This window comes from Oncorhynchus mykiss, chromosome 28 (assembly GCF_013265735.2).
Source record: "Oncorhynchus mykiss isolate Arlee chromosome 28, USDA_OmykA_1.1, whole genome shotgun sequence".
Classification (NCBI taxonomy): Eukaryota; Metazoa; Chordata; class Actinopteri; order Salmoniformes; family Salmonidae; genus Oncorhynchus; species Oncorhynchus mykiss.
Window position 1 is genome coordinate 43,412,699 of NC_048592.1, and position 17,185 is coordinate 43,429,883.

Consider the following 17,185-nt stretch of genomic DNA (forward strand, 5'->3'; position numbering starts at 1 on the left):
ATCTGAAACACAGGGTTAGGGTTACTGGGAGGAGGACTGGGTCTATCTGAAACACAGGGTTAGGGTTACTGGGAGGAGGACTGGGTCGATCTGAAACACATGGTTAGGGTTACTGTGAATTTGGACTTGTCTATCTGAAACACAGGGTTAGGGTTACTGGGAGGAGGACTGGTCTATCTGAAACACAGGGTTAGGGGTTAGGGTTACTGGGAGGAGGACTGGGTCTATCTGAAACACAGGGTTAGGGTTACTAGGAGGAGGACTGGTCTATCTGAAACAAAGGGTTAGGGTTACTAGGAGGAGGACTGGTCTATCTGAAACACAGGGTTAGGGTTACTAGGAGGAGGACTGGTCTATCTGAAACACAGGGTTAGGGTTACTAGGAGGAGGACTGGTCTATCTGAAACACAGGGTTAGGGTTACTAGGAGGAGGACTGGTCTATCTGAAACACAGGGTTATGGTTACTAGGAGGAGGACTGGTCTATCTGAAACACAGGGTTAGGGTTACTAGGAGGAGGACTGGTCTATCTGAAACACAGGGTTAGGGTTACTAGGAGGAGGACTGGTCTGTCTGAAACACAGGGTTAGGGTTACTAGGAGGAAGACTGGTCTATCTGAAACACAGGGTTAGGGTTACTAGGAGGAGGACTGAGTAGAAACCAACAAGTTTCGACCAGAGGGATGAAAGAGTTTCTGATGTTAGTAGAGAAATGGAGACAATTGCAGATTTGTTGGCTTTATCAAACTGCATCTCACATTTTTTATGTGACAAATGCCAGCTCTGCCAATTACTGTACATTCTACAGGGCTGTTCCAGTGTTGTATTGCAGTCTACAGTCTACTGTGTTACATTGCAATCTACAGGCTGGGAAACTGTGTTCTATTACAGTCTACAGGCCAGTCTACTGTGTTGTATTACAGTCTACAGGCCAGTCTACAGTGTTGTATTACAGTCTACCGTTTACTGTGTTTTATTGCAGTCTACAGTCTACTTTGTTGTATTGCAGTCTACCGGACAGTCTAATGTGTGTATTGCAGTCTACCGGCCAGTCTAATGTGTATATTGCAGTCTACCGGCCAGTCTAATGTGTGTATTGCAGTCTACTGGCCAGTCTAATGTGTGTAGTGCGGTCTACAGGCCGGTCTATTGTGTTGTATACAGACTACTGTGTTCTATAGCAGGCTACAGGCTGATTCTATTAACCTGAATAGGGCAATCCTCTTAGCGGTTAGGGTTGACTGGGCTTTAGACAGAGATGACTCCTCTTTTCTAGCAGAAATGGAGCAAGGTATCTAGAACATTCTAGCAGAAGAAAGGAAAGACAGGGAAGTGAAGAACAGTTATAACAGTAGTGCGAGAGAAGCAACAATAATGACAACAATTGTAACGGTCGGATTAACATTGAGCTATGATGAAAAAGTGAATTTGAACAGATTGACAACTATGTATTCTAAATGGAAGATAGCAAACCTGCCCACTGCCTCAACACATAGGCTGGGATTCAATCAGGACTGCATTAGATTGCGTTATAGAGCGTTTGACAATTAAAATTAATTCCCAATTAATTCATAACCTGCTGAGTTTACCTTGAATGCGAATGAGCTAACCTTGCCTTTAAAAACTGCGCTGACAACAAGAAGTAGCATTTCCTTTAAACCTACATTGTCTACAAGATGCGAACGTGCTAACCTTGCCTTTAAAAACTGCGCTGACAACAAGAGGTAGCATTTCCTTTAAACCTGCATTGTCTACAAGATGCGAACGTGTTAACCTTGCCTTTAAAAACTGCGCTGACAACAAGAGGTAGCATTTTCTTTAAAACCTGCATTGTCTACAAGATGCGAACGAGCTAACCTTGCCTTTAAAACCTGAATTATCTACAAGAGGTAGCACTTCCTTTAAACCTGCATTGTCTACAAGTGGTAGCATTGCCATTAAACTTGCATTGTCTACAAGTGGTAGCATTGCCTTTAAACCTGCAGTGTCAACAAGTGATAACATTGCCTTTAAATCCTGCAGTGTCGACAAGAAGTAGCATTGCCTTTAACTTCTTATGGCCGGGGGCAGTATTGAGTAGCTTGGATGAATAAGGTGCTCTGAGTTGCCCAGAGTAAACTGCCTGCTCCTCAGTCCCAGTTGTTAATGTATGCATATTATTAGTATAGTTGGATAGAAAACACTGAATGATGTCTGTGAGTATAACAGAACTCATATGGCAGGCAAAAACCTGAGAAAATATCCTAACAGGAAGTGGGAAATCTGAGGCTTGTAGTTTTTTAAAACTTGCTTTGTCTACAATAGGTAGCATTGCCTGCTGCTAGCTGGACAAAATGCTATGCTAGGCTATCGATAAACTTACACAAATGCTTGTCACACATGTACACATGGAATTTGCACTGTAGATGTGGTAGTGGTAGAGTATTTGCCTAAGGACACAATGTGTCGTGAAATTTGTGAATGTATTGTTAGGTTATTAGAATTGAAAATCTGAGATGACAGGGTGATTAACAAAAGGCTAAGCTGTGTCTTAATATATTTCACTTGTGATTTTCATGAATAGGAATATTTTCTAGTAATATTTATGTCCGTTGCGTTATGCAAATTAGTGTCAGATGATGACAACGGTCCCGTTCACGGGATGGGGTGTCACTAGACGTTAAAGCTTGCAGTGTCTACAATAGGTAGCATTGCCTTTAAAACCTGCAGTTTCTACAAGAGGTAACATTGCATTTAAAACCTACATTATCTACAAGAGGTAGCACTGTCTAATTCTACATAATTCTCATCATTCCAAACTAAAGCGGACCAAGTCTAATTCTACATTACGTCATCATTACAAACTAATGCGGCCCAAGTCTATTCTACATTACGTCATCATTCCAAACTAATGCGGCCCAAGTCTAATTCTACATCACATCATCATTCCAAACTAAAGTGGCCCAAGTCTAATTCTACATTACGTCATCATTCCAAACTAAAATGGCCCAAGTCTAATTCTACATTACGTCATCATTCCAAACTAAAATGGCCCAAGTCTAATTCTACATCACATCATCATTCCAAACTAAAGTGGCCCAAGTCTAATTCTACATCATCATTCCAAACTAAAGCGGCCCAAGTCTATTCTACATTACATTATCATTCCAAACTAAAGAGGCCCAAGTCTAATTCTACATCATCATTCCAAACTAAAGAGGCCCAAGTCTATTCAACATTACATTATCATTCCAAACTAAAGAGGCCCAAGTCTAATTCTACATCACATAATCATTACACACTAAAGCGTCCCAAGTCTAATTCTACATTTGTATTTGTATTTGTTTTGGATCCCCATTACTTTTACTGTGGTCCAGCAAAATTAAGGCAGTTTATACAATTCTAAAAACATGACAATACATTCACAAATTTCATGACACATTGTGTCCTTAGGCAAATACTCTACCACTACCACATCTACAGTGCAAATTCCATGTGTACATGTGTGTATAGTGCGCATGTTATCATGTGGGCATGCATGTGTCTGTGCCTATGATTGTGTTACTTCACAGTCCCTGCTGTTCCATAAGATGTATTTTTATCTGTGTTTTAAATCTAATTTTACTGCTTGCATCAGTTACTTGATGTGGAATTGAGTCCCATGTAGTAATGGATCTATGTAGTACTGTGCGCCTCCCATAGTCTGTTCTGGACTTAGGGACTGTGAAGAGACCTCTGGTGACATGTCTTGTGGGGTATGTATGGGTGTCCGAGCTGTGTGCCAGCAGTTCAAACAGACAACTCGGTGCATTCAACATGTCAATACCTCTCATAAAAACAAGTAGTGATGAAGTCAATCTCTCCTCCACTTTGAGCCAAGAGAGATTGACATGCATATTATTAATATTAGCTCTCTGTACATCCAAGGGCCAGCTGTGCTGCCCTGTTCTGAGCCAATTGCAACTTTCCTAAGTCCTTTTTTTGTGGCACCTGACCACACGACTGAACAGTAGTCCAGGTGCTACAAAACTAGGACCTGTGGGATCTGCCTTGTTGATAGTGTTGTTAAGAAGGTAGAAACTAGAGCCTGTAGGACCTGCCTTGTTGATAGTGCTGTTAAGAAGGTAGAAACTAGAGCCTGTAGGACTTGCCTTGTTGATAGTGTTGTTAAAGAAGGTAGAAACTAGAGCCTGTAGGATCTGCCTTGTTGATGGTGTTGTTAAAAAGGTAGAAACTAGAACCTGTGGGATCTGCCTTGTTGATGGTGTTGTTAAAAAGGTAGAAACTAGAACCTGTGGGATCTGCCTTGTTGATGGTGTTGTTAAGAAGGTAGAAACTAGAACCTGTAGGATCTGCCTTGTTGATAGTGTTGTTAAAGAAGGTAGAAACTAGAACCTGTAGGATCTGCCTTGTTTATAGTGTTGTTAAGAAGGTAGAGCAGCGCTTTATTGTTGATTTACTTCTCCCCATCTTAGCTACTGTTGTATCAATATGTTTTGACCATGACAGTTTACAGTCCAGGGTTACTCCAAGCAGTTTAGTCATTTCAACTTGCTCAATTTCCACATAATTTATTACAATATTTAGTTGAGGTTTAGGGTTTAGTGAATGATTTGTCCCAAATACGATGCTTTTAGTTTTATAAATATTTAGGACTAACTTATTCCTTGCCATCCACTCTGAAACTAACTGCAGCTCTTTGATAAATGTTGCAGTCATTTCAGTCGCTGTAGTAGCTGACATGTATAGAGTTGATTCATCCGCATACATAGAAACCTTACTCAAAGCCAGAGGCATGTCATTATTAGTTTAAAAAAAGTAATGGGCCTAGACAGCCTCCCTGGGGAATTCCTGATTCTTCCTGGATTATGTTGGAAAGGCTTCCATTAAAGAACACCCTCTGAGTTCTGTTAGGCAGGAAACTCTTTATCCACAATATAAATCACATCACCATTACAAACTAAAGCAGCCCAAGTCAAAATGACATCATCATTACAAACTAAAAAAGGACCATTCTAATTCTACATCACATCATCAATACAAACTAAGGCGGCCCAAGTCTAATTCTAAATCACCATTACAAACTAACTCGATCCAAGTCTATATCTACATCACCATTACACATTAAAGAGGCCCAAGTCTAATTCTACATTACATCATCATTACAAACTAAAGCATCCCAAGTCTAATTCTGACTCCCTTTCTCTCTCCAGACCTCTCTCCAGACTAAAGGGGCCCAAGTCTAATTCTACATCAACTCATCATTACAAACTAAAGCATCCCAAGTCTAATTCTGACTCCCTTTCTCTCTCCAGACCCTGAGGGACGTAGATGGTCATGAGGAGCGGAATGCCCAGGTCCAGTTGGAGAAGGCCAAGGTACGCCCCCAATCTAACTACCTCGATCTCTTGTTTCCTATCTCCTTCCTTACTTGGTTTCAGAGCATTTCATGTTATTATGTACGTAAATCTGAGACACTAAATCTGGTATTCTATGTATTAATTTGTGGATGTCCATTATCCATTTCGTATGATATGTTGAGAATTGCAAAACCTACAGTATGTTACGTATTTGCAAAATGTATGCTATGTTTTGAATTACAATTTGTTTAGTCTAACGTTAGCTAGATGGCTAATGTTAGCTAGATGGCTAACGTTAGCTTGGCTAGGAGGTAAGTTTAAGTTTAGGAGTTAGGTTAAAGGGTTAAGGTTAGGGGAAGGGTTAGCTAAAAGGTTTAAGGTCTGTGTTAGGGGAAGGGTTAGCTAACATGCTAAGTACTTGGAAAGTAGCTAAAAATGTGTAACTAGTTGAACAGTTATTAGCTAAATGAGCTAAAATGCTCAAGTTTTCCATTATGAAATTCAAATACACAATCTATGGGTTGCTAGATGTTCACCTTATTCGCCCACCCATCCACCCTGACCAACCACCATTCTTTCCCTTTTTTATTAATAAAGTTACATCTTATGTAACCATATCAAACATAACATATCATACTTATTTGAATATACCTGATTTACATTTGATTATCTTACGTCTACTCAGAGACCAGGCTGCCTCCCCATCTCTTCTCTATGTTACCAGTGCAAGTCTGTTGTCTTCACTGTTACCAGTACAAGTCTGTTGTCTTTGTTACCAGTACAGGTCTGTTGTCTTCCCTCTTACCAGTACAGGTCTGTTGTCTTCCCTCTCACCAGTACAAGTCTGTTGTCTTCCCTCTTACCAGTACAGGTCTGTTGTCTTCTCTGTTACCAGGACGAGTCTGTTGTCTTCTCTGTTACCAGTACAAGTCTGTTGTCTTTGTTACCAGTACAGGTCTGTTGTCTTCCCTCTTACCAGTACAGGTCTGTTGTCTTCCCTCTTACCAGTACAAGTCTGTTGTCTTCCCTCTTACCAGTACAAGTCTGTTGTCTTCCCTCTTACCAGTACAGGTCTGTTGTCTTCTCTGTTACCAGGACGAGTCTGTTGTCTTCTCTGTGTTCCCGGTGCACTTCTGTTGTCTTCCCTGTTTAAACAGTACGCCTATTGTCTTCCCTGTTACCAGTACGTACGTCTGTTGTTGTCTCTGTTTAACCAGTTCAAGCCTGTTGTCTTCTCTGTTTAACCAGTACAAGCCTGTGGCATTTGCTGTGCGGTGTAACTTCTATTACATACCAGCAGACGACGACAACATCCCAGTACCAGGCCAGGCTGTCACCTTCGAGGCCAGAGACTTTCTACACGTCAAAGAGGTTAGAGTGTAACCCTTAACCTCTATCCTTTAACCACTAGCTCTATGATAGTGATGATGATGGTAATAATGTAGTGGTGATGATGATGGTTATGGGAATGCATCACACTCCTTCCCTTCTCTGAGTCTACCCCTCTCTTTTTTCATGTCTTGTTTAGTCTGATGTTTTGTTAAATAAGTGCTAAATGATGTATTATTATTATTATTATTCATAATAAATCCAGTTCCCTGCCTGCCTTGTCTGAACAGAAGTTTAATAGTGACTGGTGGCTTGGGCGTCCAGTGAAAGAGGATGGAGTGGTGGGGTTCATACCCAGTCCAACCAACCTGGAGACCATCCTGATCAGGAGAGATGTCCAGGCCAGGAAAGCTGCCAAAGCTCTGGCCAGGTACACAGCCATAAGCCTGATCCTGACCCTTGACATGCTAACCCTGCTGGTAGCTACTGGTACTGTGCTTCTACATCTGCATTGCTTGCTGTTTAGGGTTTTAAGCTGGGTTACTGTATAGCACTTTGTGACATCGGCTGATAAAAAAAGGGCTTTATAAATAAATGTGATTGATTGTTACTGCTACTACTACTGCTGATACAATTACTACTACTGATGCTTCTACTACTGCTGCTATGACTGCTACTGCTGCTATTACTACTAGTACTACTACTACTACTGCTGCTATTACTAGTAGTAGTACTACTACTGCTGCTGCTAATACTACTACTACTACTACTACTACTACTGCTGCTGCTATTACTACTACTACTACTACTACTACTACTACTGCTGCTATTAATACTAGTACTACTAATGCTACTGCTACAACTACTACAACTACTAATGCTATTAAGACTAGCAATACTGCTGCTACATATACTACTACTGCCACTACTACTATTACAAGTACTACTATTACTATTTCTGCTGCTACATCTTCTCTACTACTACTACATCTACTACTACTGCTACATATGTGTTTCTGGGGTGGCAGGTAGCCTAGTGGTTAGAGCATTAGACTAGTAACTGAAAGGTTGCAAGTTCAAATCCCTGAGCTGACAAGGTACAAATCTGTCCTTCTGCCCTTGAACAGGCAGTTAACCCACTGTTCTTAGGCCATCATTTGTTCTTAACTAACTTGTTCTTTAACTGCCTAGTTAAATAAAGGTCAAATGTTTTAAAAATCACGGTATAATGACAAACACTGCGGGGTGACTCATTTATATAGTGTTAAAAGATACACACAGTCTGTAATCATGGCCGGGTGTGGCCTGATATCATTGGTTAATTCTCATGTATTAAAATAGCATACAAAAAACATGAATGGATAGCGTACGATCATAGATACAATTTGGCTACATAAGCCTACAAACATTTAGAGTAGCAAAATCACAAGAATGGCTTCAGATCAAAGTCTACGTTGAGACCGAAGGGAGCAAGGGTCTTTAAATTAAAGATCCAGGCAGCCTCTCGTTTTAACAATAAATTATCGAGGTCACCCCCTCTCCTAGGGAGGGTGACATGTTCGATGCCAATATAACATAGAGACAAAGTACTACTACTTCTGCTACATGTACTACTACTAGTAGTACTGCTACTACTGCATCTCCTACTATTACTGCTAATACATCTACTACGACATCTACTACTATTACTGCTGCATCTACTACTACTACTATCACTACTGCTACTACTGCTGTTGCTACAGGTACTACTACACCCTTACCACTACTGCTGCTACTATTGATACTGCTGCTACTACTTCCACATCTAAATATGTTGCTGCTACTACTACTACTATTACTACGGCTACTAATTATATTGTGGCTGCTACTACTACTACATCATTACCACTACTCCTGCTATTACTGCTACCACTGCTACAACTTCTACATGTTTCTGCTACTACTAATACTGCTGCTGCTGCCACTACTACTACTACTACTACTACTGTCACTACTACTGCTACTACTACTACTACTACTGCTACTACTACTGTCACTACTACTACTGCTGTGGCTGCCACAACTACTACTACTACTACCGTCACTACTACTTCTACTATTACTACTATAACTACTATTACTACTACTATTCGAGCAAGGGTTGCCTTTCAGAGAGACTTCAGAGATTGTAACATTCTCTGTTTCATGGAAACATGGCTCTCTCGGGATATGTTGTCGGAATTGGTTCAGCCTCCAAGCTTCTCCATGCATCGCGCCGACAGAGATAAACACCTCTCTGGGAAGTGGAAGGGCAGGGGTGTATGCTTCATGAATAATGACTCATGGTGTAATCATAACAACATACAGAAACTCAAGTCCTTCTGCTCACCCGACCTAGAATTCCTTACTATCAAATGCCGGCCATATTACCTCCCAAGAGAATTCTCGTCAGTTATCGTCACAGCTGTGTACATTCCCCCTCAAAGAGACACCAAGATGGCCCTCAAGGAACTTCACTGGACTCTATGTAAACTGGAAACCATATATATCCTGAGGCTGCATTTATTGTAGCTGGTGATTTTAACAAAGCAAATTTGAGAACAAGGCTGCCTAAATTCAATCAGCATATTGATTGCAGTACACACGGGGGTAATACACTCGATCACTGCTACTCTAACTTCTGCAATGCATACAAAGGCCTCCCCTGCCCTCCCTTCGGCAAATCTGACCATGATGCCATCTTGCTCGTACCGTCTTATAGGCAGAAACTCAAACAGGATGTACCAGTGACTAGAACCATTCAACACAGGTCTGACCAATCAGAATCCATGCTTCAAGATTGTTTTGATCACGTGGACTGTGATATGTTCCAGTCAGCCTCGAAGAACAACACTGATCTATACGTTGACTGTGAGTGAGTTTATAAAGAGGTGCATTGGAGATGTTGTACCCACTATGACTATTAAAACCTACCCTAACCAGAAACCGTGGATGGATGGTGGCATTCGCGCAAAACTGAAAGCGTGAATGCCGCATTTAACCATGGAACGAGGTCTGGGAATATGGATGAATATAAACAGTGTACTTATTCCCTCCACAAGGCATTCAAACAAGCGAAATGCCAGTACAGGGACAAAGTGGAGTCGCAATTCAATGCCTCAGACACAGGGTCTACAGGAAATCACAGACTACAAAAAGAAAACCAGCCACGTAACACTTCCAGACAAACTAAACACCTTCTTTGCCCGATTTGAGGATAATACAGTGCCACCTTTGTGGCCTGCTAACGAGGATGTCCCCCCACCCCCTCATTTTGTTATTTAAAAAAGATGAAAGGTGGCCAGACTGACTACCCGATCTACTACGCCTTGCAAGTGTCCAGTCTCCCATGGACCGCGGAGTTGAGCTGAACATCTGTCCGTTGGATTGGGACAGATCAACACTGCCCTACTCAGACAGTTTAGCTATAGGAGGCATTTAAAACTGAGATTCAGTTTGCCTGGGTTACAGTAAGATTGATGTACTTAGAAAGCAGGTTATGCTTTTGTCACAGCCGAGCCAACAGCTGGAGGATATTTTCCCCTATCTGCTTGATGGTGGTGCATATAGGGCAGACCTTATCTTCAACTTGTGACTGTGTAGAAATCATCTCACACCATAAGCATTTATGCCCACCTGTGGATAAAAACACAGGTCAGCTAGCACTGCTAGCATTAGCCTGTTCCGTTTTCATTATGGCTAGCAGCTAACTGCTACTTAACATGAATCCGGGACACAAACTTGTGGTCCCAGCCATGAAGGCTGACTGCCTCGAGGAAACTGTAGCAATACTTTAGCTATGATTAAAAACTATTTCATGAAAACTATTTAATAAAAACAACAAACCGAGTGTATATGGTACACTATTCTGTTTCACAGTTTGATGATGTCTGTTGCGAGATGATGGACACATATCTCCTCTACTGCTGCTGCTGCTACTACTGTTACTATTATTACTACTACTACTACTATCATAACTACTATCACTACTACTATCACAACTACTATCACTACTACTATTATTACTACTATTACTCATACTTCTACTACCATTATTACTAATATTACTACTACCATTTTTACTACTATTACTACTGTCACTACTACCATTATTACCACTATTACTCATACTACTACTGTTACTACTACCATTATTACTAACCTTACCGCTGGCATTTTCACTACTATTACTACTATCACTACTACTATTATTACTACTATTACTCATACTAATACTACTGTTACTACTACCATTATTACTATTGCTACTACCATTATTACTATTACCATTGTTACTACTACCATTACTACTAAAATTACCGCTTCAATTTTTACTACTTTTACTACTATCACTACTACTAGTATTACTACTATTATTACTACTATTACTCATACTACTACTACTGTTACTACTACCATTATTACTAATATTACTACTGACATTTTTACTACTATTTCTACTGTCACTACTACCATTATTACTAACCTTACCGCTGGCATTTTCACTACTATTACTACTATCACTACTACTATTATTACTACTATTACTCATACTAATACTACTGTTACTACTACCATTATTACTATTGCTACTACCATTATTATTATTACCATTGTTACTACTACCCTTACTACTAAAATTACCGCTTCAATTTGTACTAATTTTACTACTATCACTACTACTAGTATTACTACTATTATTACTACTATTACTCATACTACTACTACTGTTACTACTACCATTATTACTAATATTACTACTGACATTTTTACTACTATTTCTACTGTCACTACTACCATTACTACTAATATTACTTCTACTAGTATTACTCAAATTACTGCTGCTGCTGCTTTAATAAAATGGACTACGATGACTAAGATGAGTTCCTCACTTTTCTTCTTTCAGTAAAGCAGCAGTTTCTCAAGACACAAATAAAAAATACACCCCGCCTTCAACTGGTGAGGTTTTATTTTGTTTTAGTGTTTTAATTCATTGATGGGTGTATTATTGTATTTCTTCTGATTTTCTTAATTAAAACGTGAATTATTTCTGGCAGTATATTTAATTGAAATGTGTATTGTTGTTTCTAATGGTTAGGTTAGGTGTATTATTGTGTCTGTTAGGAGTAGGTGTGGTATTGTGGCAGTTAGGGGTTAGGTGTATTATTGTGTCTGTTAGGGGTTAGGTGTATTATTGTGTCTGTTAGGGGTTAGGTGTAGTATTGTGGCAGTTAGGGGTTAGGTGTGGTATTGTGGCTGTTAGGGGTTAGGTGTGGTATTGTGGCTGTTAGGGGTTAGGTGTGGAATTGTGGCTGTTAGGGGTTAGGTGTAGTATTGTGTCTGTTAGGGGTTAGGTGTATTATTGTGTCTGTTAGGAGTAGGTGTGGTATTGTGTCTGTTAGGGGTTAGGTGTAGTATTGTGGCAGTTAGGGGTTAGGTGTGGTATTGTGGCTGTTAGGGGTTAGGTGTGGTATTGTGTCTGTTAGGGGTTAGGTGTATTATTGTGTCTGTTAGGAGTAGGTGTGGTATTGTGTCTGTTAGGGGTTAGGTGTGGTATTGTGGCTGTTAGGGGTTAGGTGTAGTATTGTGTCTGTTAGGGGTTAGGTGTATTATTGTGTCTGTTAGGAGTAGGTGTGGTATTGTGTCTGTTAGGGGTTAGGTGTGGTATTGTGTCTGTTAGGGGTTAGGTGTAGTATTGTGGCAGTTAGGGGTTAGGTGTGGTATTGTGGCTGTCAGGGGTTAGGTGTGGTATTGTGGCTGTTAGGGGTTAGGTGTATTATTGTGTCTGTTAGGGGTTAGGTGTGGTATTGTGGCTGTTAGGGGTTAGGTGTGGTATTGTGGCTGTTAGGGGTTAGGTGTATTATTGTGTCTGTTAGGAGTAGGTGTGGTATTGTGGCAGTTAGGGGTTAGGTGTGGTATTGTGGCTGTCAGGGGTTAGGTGTGGTATTGTGGCTGTTAGGGGTTAGGTGTATTATTGTGTCTGTTAGGGGTTAGGTGTGGTATTGTGGCTGTTAGGGGTTAGGTGTGGTATTGTGTATGTTAGGGGTTAGGTGTGGTATTGTGGCTGTTAGGGGTTAGGTGTGGTATTGTGGCTGTTAGGGGTTAGGTGTGGTATTGTGTATGTTAGGGGTTAGGTGTGGTATTGTGTCTGTTAGGGGTTAGGTGTGGTATTGTGGCTGTCAGGGGTTAGGTGTGGTATTGTGGCTGTTAGGGGTTAGGTGTGGTATTGTGGCTGTTAGGGGTTAGGTGTGGTATTGTGTCTGTTAGGGGTAGGTGTGGTATTGGGTCTGTTAGGGGTAGGTGAAGTATTGTATATGTGAGGGGTAGGTGTAGTATTGTGTCTGTTAGGGGTTAGGTGTGGTATTGTGGCTGTTATGGGTTAGGTGTGGTATTGTGGTTGTTAGGGGTTAGGTGTAGTATTGTGTCTGTTAAGGTGGAAGGTGTAGTATTGTTTATGTGAGGGGTAGGTGTAGTATTGTATATGTGAGGGGTAGGTGTAGTATTGTGTCTGTTAGGGGTTAGGTGTGGTATTGTGGCTGTTATGGGTTAGGTGTGGTATTGTGGTTGTTAGGGGTTAGGTGTAGTATTGTGTCTGTTAAGGTGGAAGGTGTAGTATTGTTTATGTGAGGGGTAGGTGTAGTATTGTATATGTGAGGGGTAGGTGTAGTATTGTGTCTGTTAGGGGTTAGGTGTAGTATTGTGGGTGTTAGGGGTTATGTGTGGTATTGTGGTTGTTAGGGGTTAGGTGTAGTATTGTGTCTGTTAGGGGTTAGGTGTAGTATTGTATATGTGAGGGGTAGTTGTAGTATTGTATATGTGAGGGGTAGGTGTAGTATTGTGTCTGTTAGGGGTCAGGTGTAGTATTGTGGCTGTTAGGGGTTAGGTATGGTATTGTGTCTGTTAGGGGATAGGTGTAGTATTGTGTCTGTTAGGGGTAGGTGTAGTCTTGTATATCTGAGGGGTAGGTGTAGTATTTTATATTTGAGGGGTTAGGTGTAGTGTTGTGGTTGTTAGGGGTTAGGTGTATTATTGTGTATGTTAGTGGTAAGTGTAGTCTTGTATATGTGAGGGGTAGGTGTAGTGTTGTGGCTGTTAGGGTTAGGTGTAGTATTGTGGCTGATAGGGGTAGGTGTAGTATTGTGCCTGTTAGGGGTAGGTGTAGTTGTATATATGTGAGGGGTTAGGTGTAGTATTGTGGCTGTTAGGGATAGGTGTAGTATTGTGGCTGTTAGGGGTAGGTGTAGTTGTATATATGTGAGGGGTTAGGTGTAGTATTGTGTCTGTTAGGGGTAGGTGTAGTCGTGTATATGTGAAGGGTTAGGTGTAATGTTGTATATATGAGGGGTTAGGTGTAGTCTTGCATATGTGAGGGGTTAGGTGTAATATTGTATATGTGAGGTGTAGTATTGTATATGTGAGGGGTAGGTGTAGTATTGTATATGTGAGGGGTTAGGTGTAGTATTGTATATGTGAGGGGTTAGGTGTAGTATTGTATATGTGAAGGGATAGGTGTAGTCTTGTATATCTGAGGGGTAGGTGTAGTCTTGTATTTCTGAGGGGTAGGTGTAGTATTGTATATGTGAGGGGTTAGGTGTAGTATTGTGGTTGTTAGGGGTTAGGTGTAGTATTGTGTCTGTTAGTGGTAGGTGTAGTCTTGTATATGTGAGGGGTAGGTGTAGTATTGTGGCTGTTAGGGTTAGGTGTAGTATTGTGGCTGTTAGGGGTAGGTGTAGTTGTATTTATGTGAGGGGTTAGGTGTAGTATTGTGGCTGTTAGGGGTAGGTGTAGTATTATATATGTGAAAGGTTAGGTGTAGTATTGTGGCTGTTAGGGATAGGTGTAGTATTGTGGCTGTTAGGGATAGGTGTAGTATTGTGGCTGTTAAAGGTAGGTGTAGTATTGTGTCTGTTAGGGGTAGGTGTAGTCGTGTATATGTGAGGGGTTACTTGTAATATTGTATATATGAGGGGTTAGGTGTAGTCTTGTATATGTGAGGGTTTAGGTGTAGTATTGTATATGTGAGGGGGTAGGTGTAGTATTGTATATGTGAGGGGTAGGTGTAGTATTGTATATGTGAGGGGTTAGGTGTAGTATTGTATATGTGAGGGGTAGTATTGTGTATATGAGGGGTCAGGTGTAGTATTGTATATGTGAGGGGTTAGGTGTAGTATTGTATATGTGAAGGGTTAGGTGTAGTATTGTATATGTGAGGGGTAGGTGTAGTATTGTGTCTGTTAGGGGTTAAGTGTAGTATTGTATATGTGAGGGGTAGGTGTAGTATTGTATATGTGAGGGGTTAGGTGTAGTATTGTATATGTGAGGGGTAGGTGTAGTATTGTATATGTGAGGGGTTAGGTGTAGTATTGTATATGTGAGGTGTAGTATTGTGTATATGAGGGGTCAGGTGTAGTATTGTATATGTGAGGGGTTAGGTGTAGTATTGTATATGTGAAGGGTTAGGTGTAGTATTGTATATGTGAGGGGTAGGTGTAGTATTGTGTCTGTTAGGGGTTAAGTGTAGTATTGTATATGTGATGGGTAGGTGTAGTATTGTATATGTGAGGGGTTAGGTGTAGTATTAAGTCTGTTAGGGGTTAAGTGTAGTATTGTATATGTGAGGGGTAGGTGTAGTATTGTATATGTGAGGGGTTAGGTGTAGTATTGTATATGTGAGGTGTAGGATTGTATATGTGAGGGTTTAGGTGTAGTATTGTATATGGGAGGGGTTAGGTGTAGTATTGTATATGTGAGGGGGTAGGTGTAGTATTGTGTCTGTTAGGGGTTAGGTGTAGTATTGTGGCTGTTAGGGGTTAGGTGTGGTATTGTGGTTGTTAGGGGTTAGGTGTAGTATTGTGGCTGTTAGGGGATAGGTGTAGTATTGTGTCTGTTACGGGTAGGTGTAGTCTTGTATATCTGAGGGGTAGGTGTAGTATTGTATATGCGAGGGGTTAGGTGTAGTATTGTGGTTGTTAGGGGTTAGGTTTAGTATTGTGTCTGTTAGTGGTAGGTGTAGTCTTGTATATGTGAGGGGTAGGTGTAGTATTGTGGCTGTTAGGGTTAGGCGTAGTATTGTGGCTGTTAGGGGTAGGTGTAGTATTATATATCTGAGGGGTAGGTGTAGTATTGTATATGTGAGGGGTTAGGTGTAATATTGTGGTTGTTAGGGGTTAGGTGTACTATTGTGTCTGTTAGTGGTAGGTGTAGTCTTGTATAGGTGAGGGGTAGGTGTAGTATTGTGGCTGTTAAGGGTAGGTGTAGTATTATATATGTGAGGGGTAGGTGTAGTATTGTGGCTGTTAGGGATAGGTGTAGTATTGTGTATGTGAGGGGTTAGGTGTAGTATTGTGTCTGTTAGGGGTAGGTGTAGCATTGTATCTGTTTTGGGTAGATGTAGTACTGTATATATGAGGGGTTAGGTGTAGTATTGTATATATGAGGGGTTAGGTGTAATATTGTATATATGAGAGGTTAGGTGTAGTATTGTATATATGAGGGGTAGGTGTAGTATTGTATATGTGAGAGGTTAGGTGTAGTATTGTATGTATGAGGGGTTAGGTGTAGTATTGTATATGTGATGGGTTAGGTGTAGTATTGTATATGTGAGATGTTAGGTGTAGTATTGTATATGTGAGATGTTATGTGTAGTATTGTATATGTGAGAGGTTAGGTGTAGTATTGTATATATGAGGGGTTAGGTGTAGTATTGTATGAGCTGATGGAATGCATCTTTTCACTTCTGTCTTCTATCTCCCCACAGTTGCTCAAGCTCAAAAGAAGTCGGTAAGTGTGTTTGTATGTTAGTTTGTTATTTTCATGCCGGTCAGCGTTATAATGGTAGGCTTTGGTAAAAGCTCAATGTGAAATTTGCAAATCACCTTGATTGGAAGTACATAACACACTCCCTGCTTAAATTGAGCTATTCACCTTCTGAAAACTGCAGACATTTCCTTTTGACTATCCATGATAAATTCTACACATATAATATAACTTATATCAAATGACGAGTCTTGAATAGCCCCGTCCCTTTCAATAACGGCACACATTTCAGCAAATAAATGCCTGTTTCAAATAAACGCAAGGTCTAAATAAATTGTTTACAAGGTTTAATGTTTGATTTGTTACATTAAATAATTTTTTAAATCACAGCCATACTAAGACAAAAGAAACGTGACAGTATGTAAATTATAAAACAGTGCAGTAAACAAAGACATTTTTACAATTCTGAAATGAATGCTGGAATTAAATAATTAACTACGCAAATGAGCAAAAGCTAGAACTGCGTAGGCCAATGGCCACTGACGCTTGATTTTGTAAATAAAAAAATGCAACAAAAAAAACTGTCCTGCTCTTGACCCTTCCTAAATGTCTCTATTTTACACTGCTCATTAGTCATCATTTTTAAATCACAAACTGAAAAGTAAAAAAATTAATTTTCACACCTATTCCTAACTTAATCGTTATAGACAATGTGCTGTAGGACGTTGGTACCAAGCAAGGCGC

The 17,185-nt window shown here is 40.4% G+C and overlaps 1 protein-coding gene across 1 annotated transcript in view; it reads left to right on the plus strand.

Moving 5' to 3' along the window:
* Positions 1-17,185, plus strand: part of LOC110508268 (voltage-dependent L-type calcium channel subunit beta-2-like) — a 74,818-nt gene that overhangs the window by 8,825 nt on the left and 48,808 nt on the right. The window contains exons 3-5 of the mRNA XM_036966352.1: positions 5,294-5,356; positions 6,587-6,709; positions 6,958-7,146. Of these exons, the coding sequence (XP_036822247.1) occupies positions 5,294-5,356; positions 6,587-6,709; positions 6,958-7,146 (375 nt within the window). The remainder of the gene's footprint in view (positions 1-5,293; positions 5,357-6,586; positions 6,710-6,957; positions 7,147-17,185) is intronic.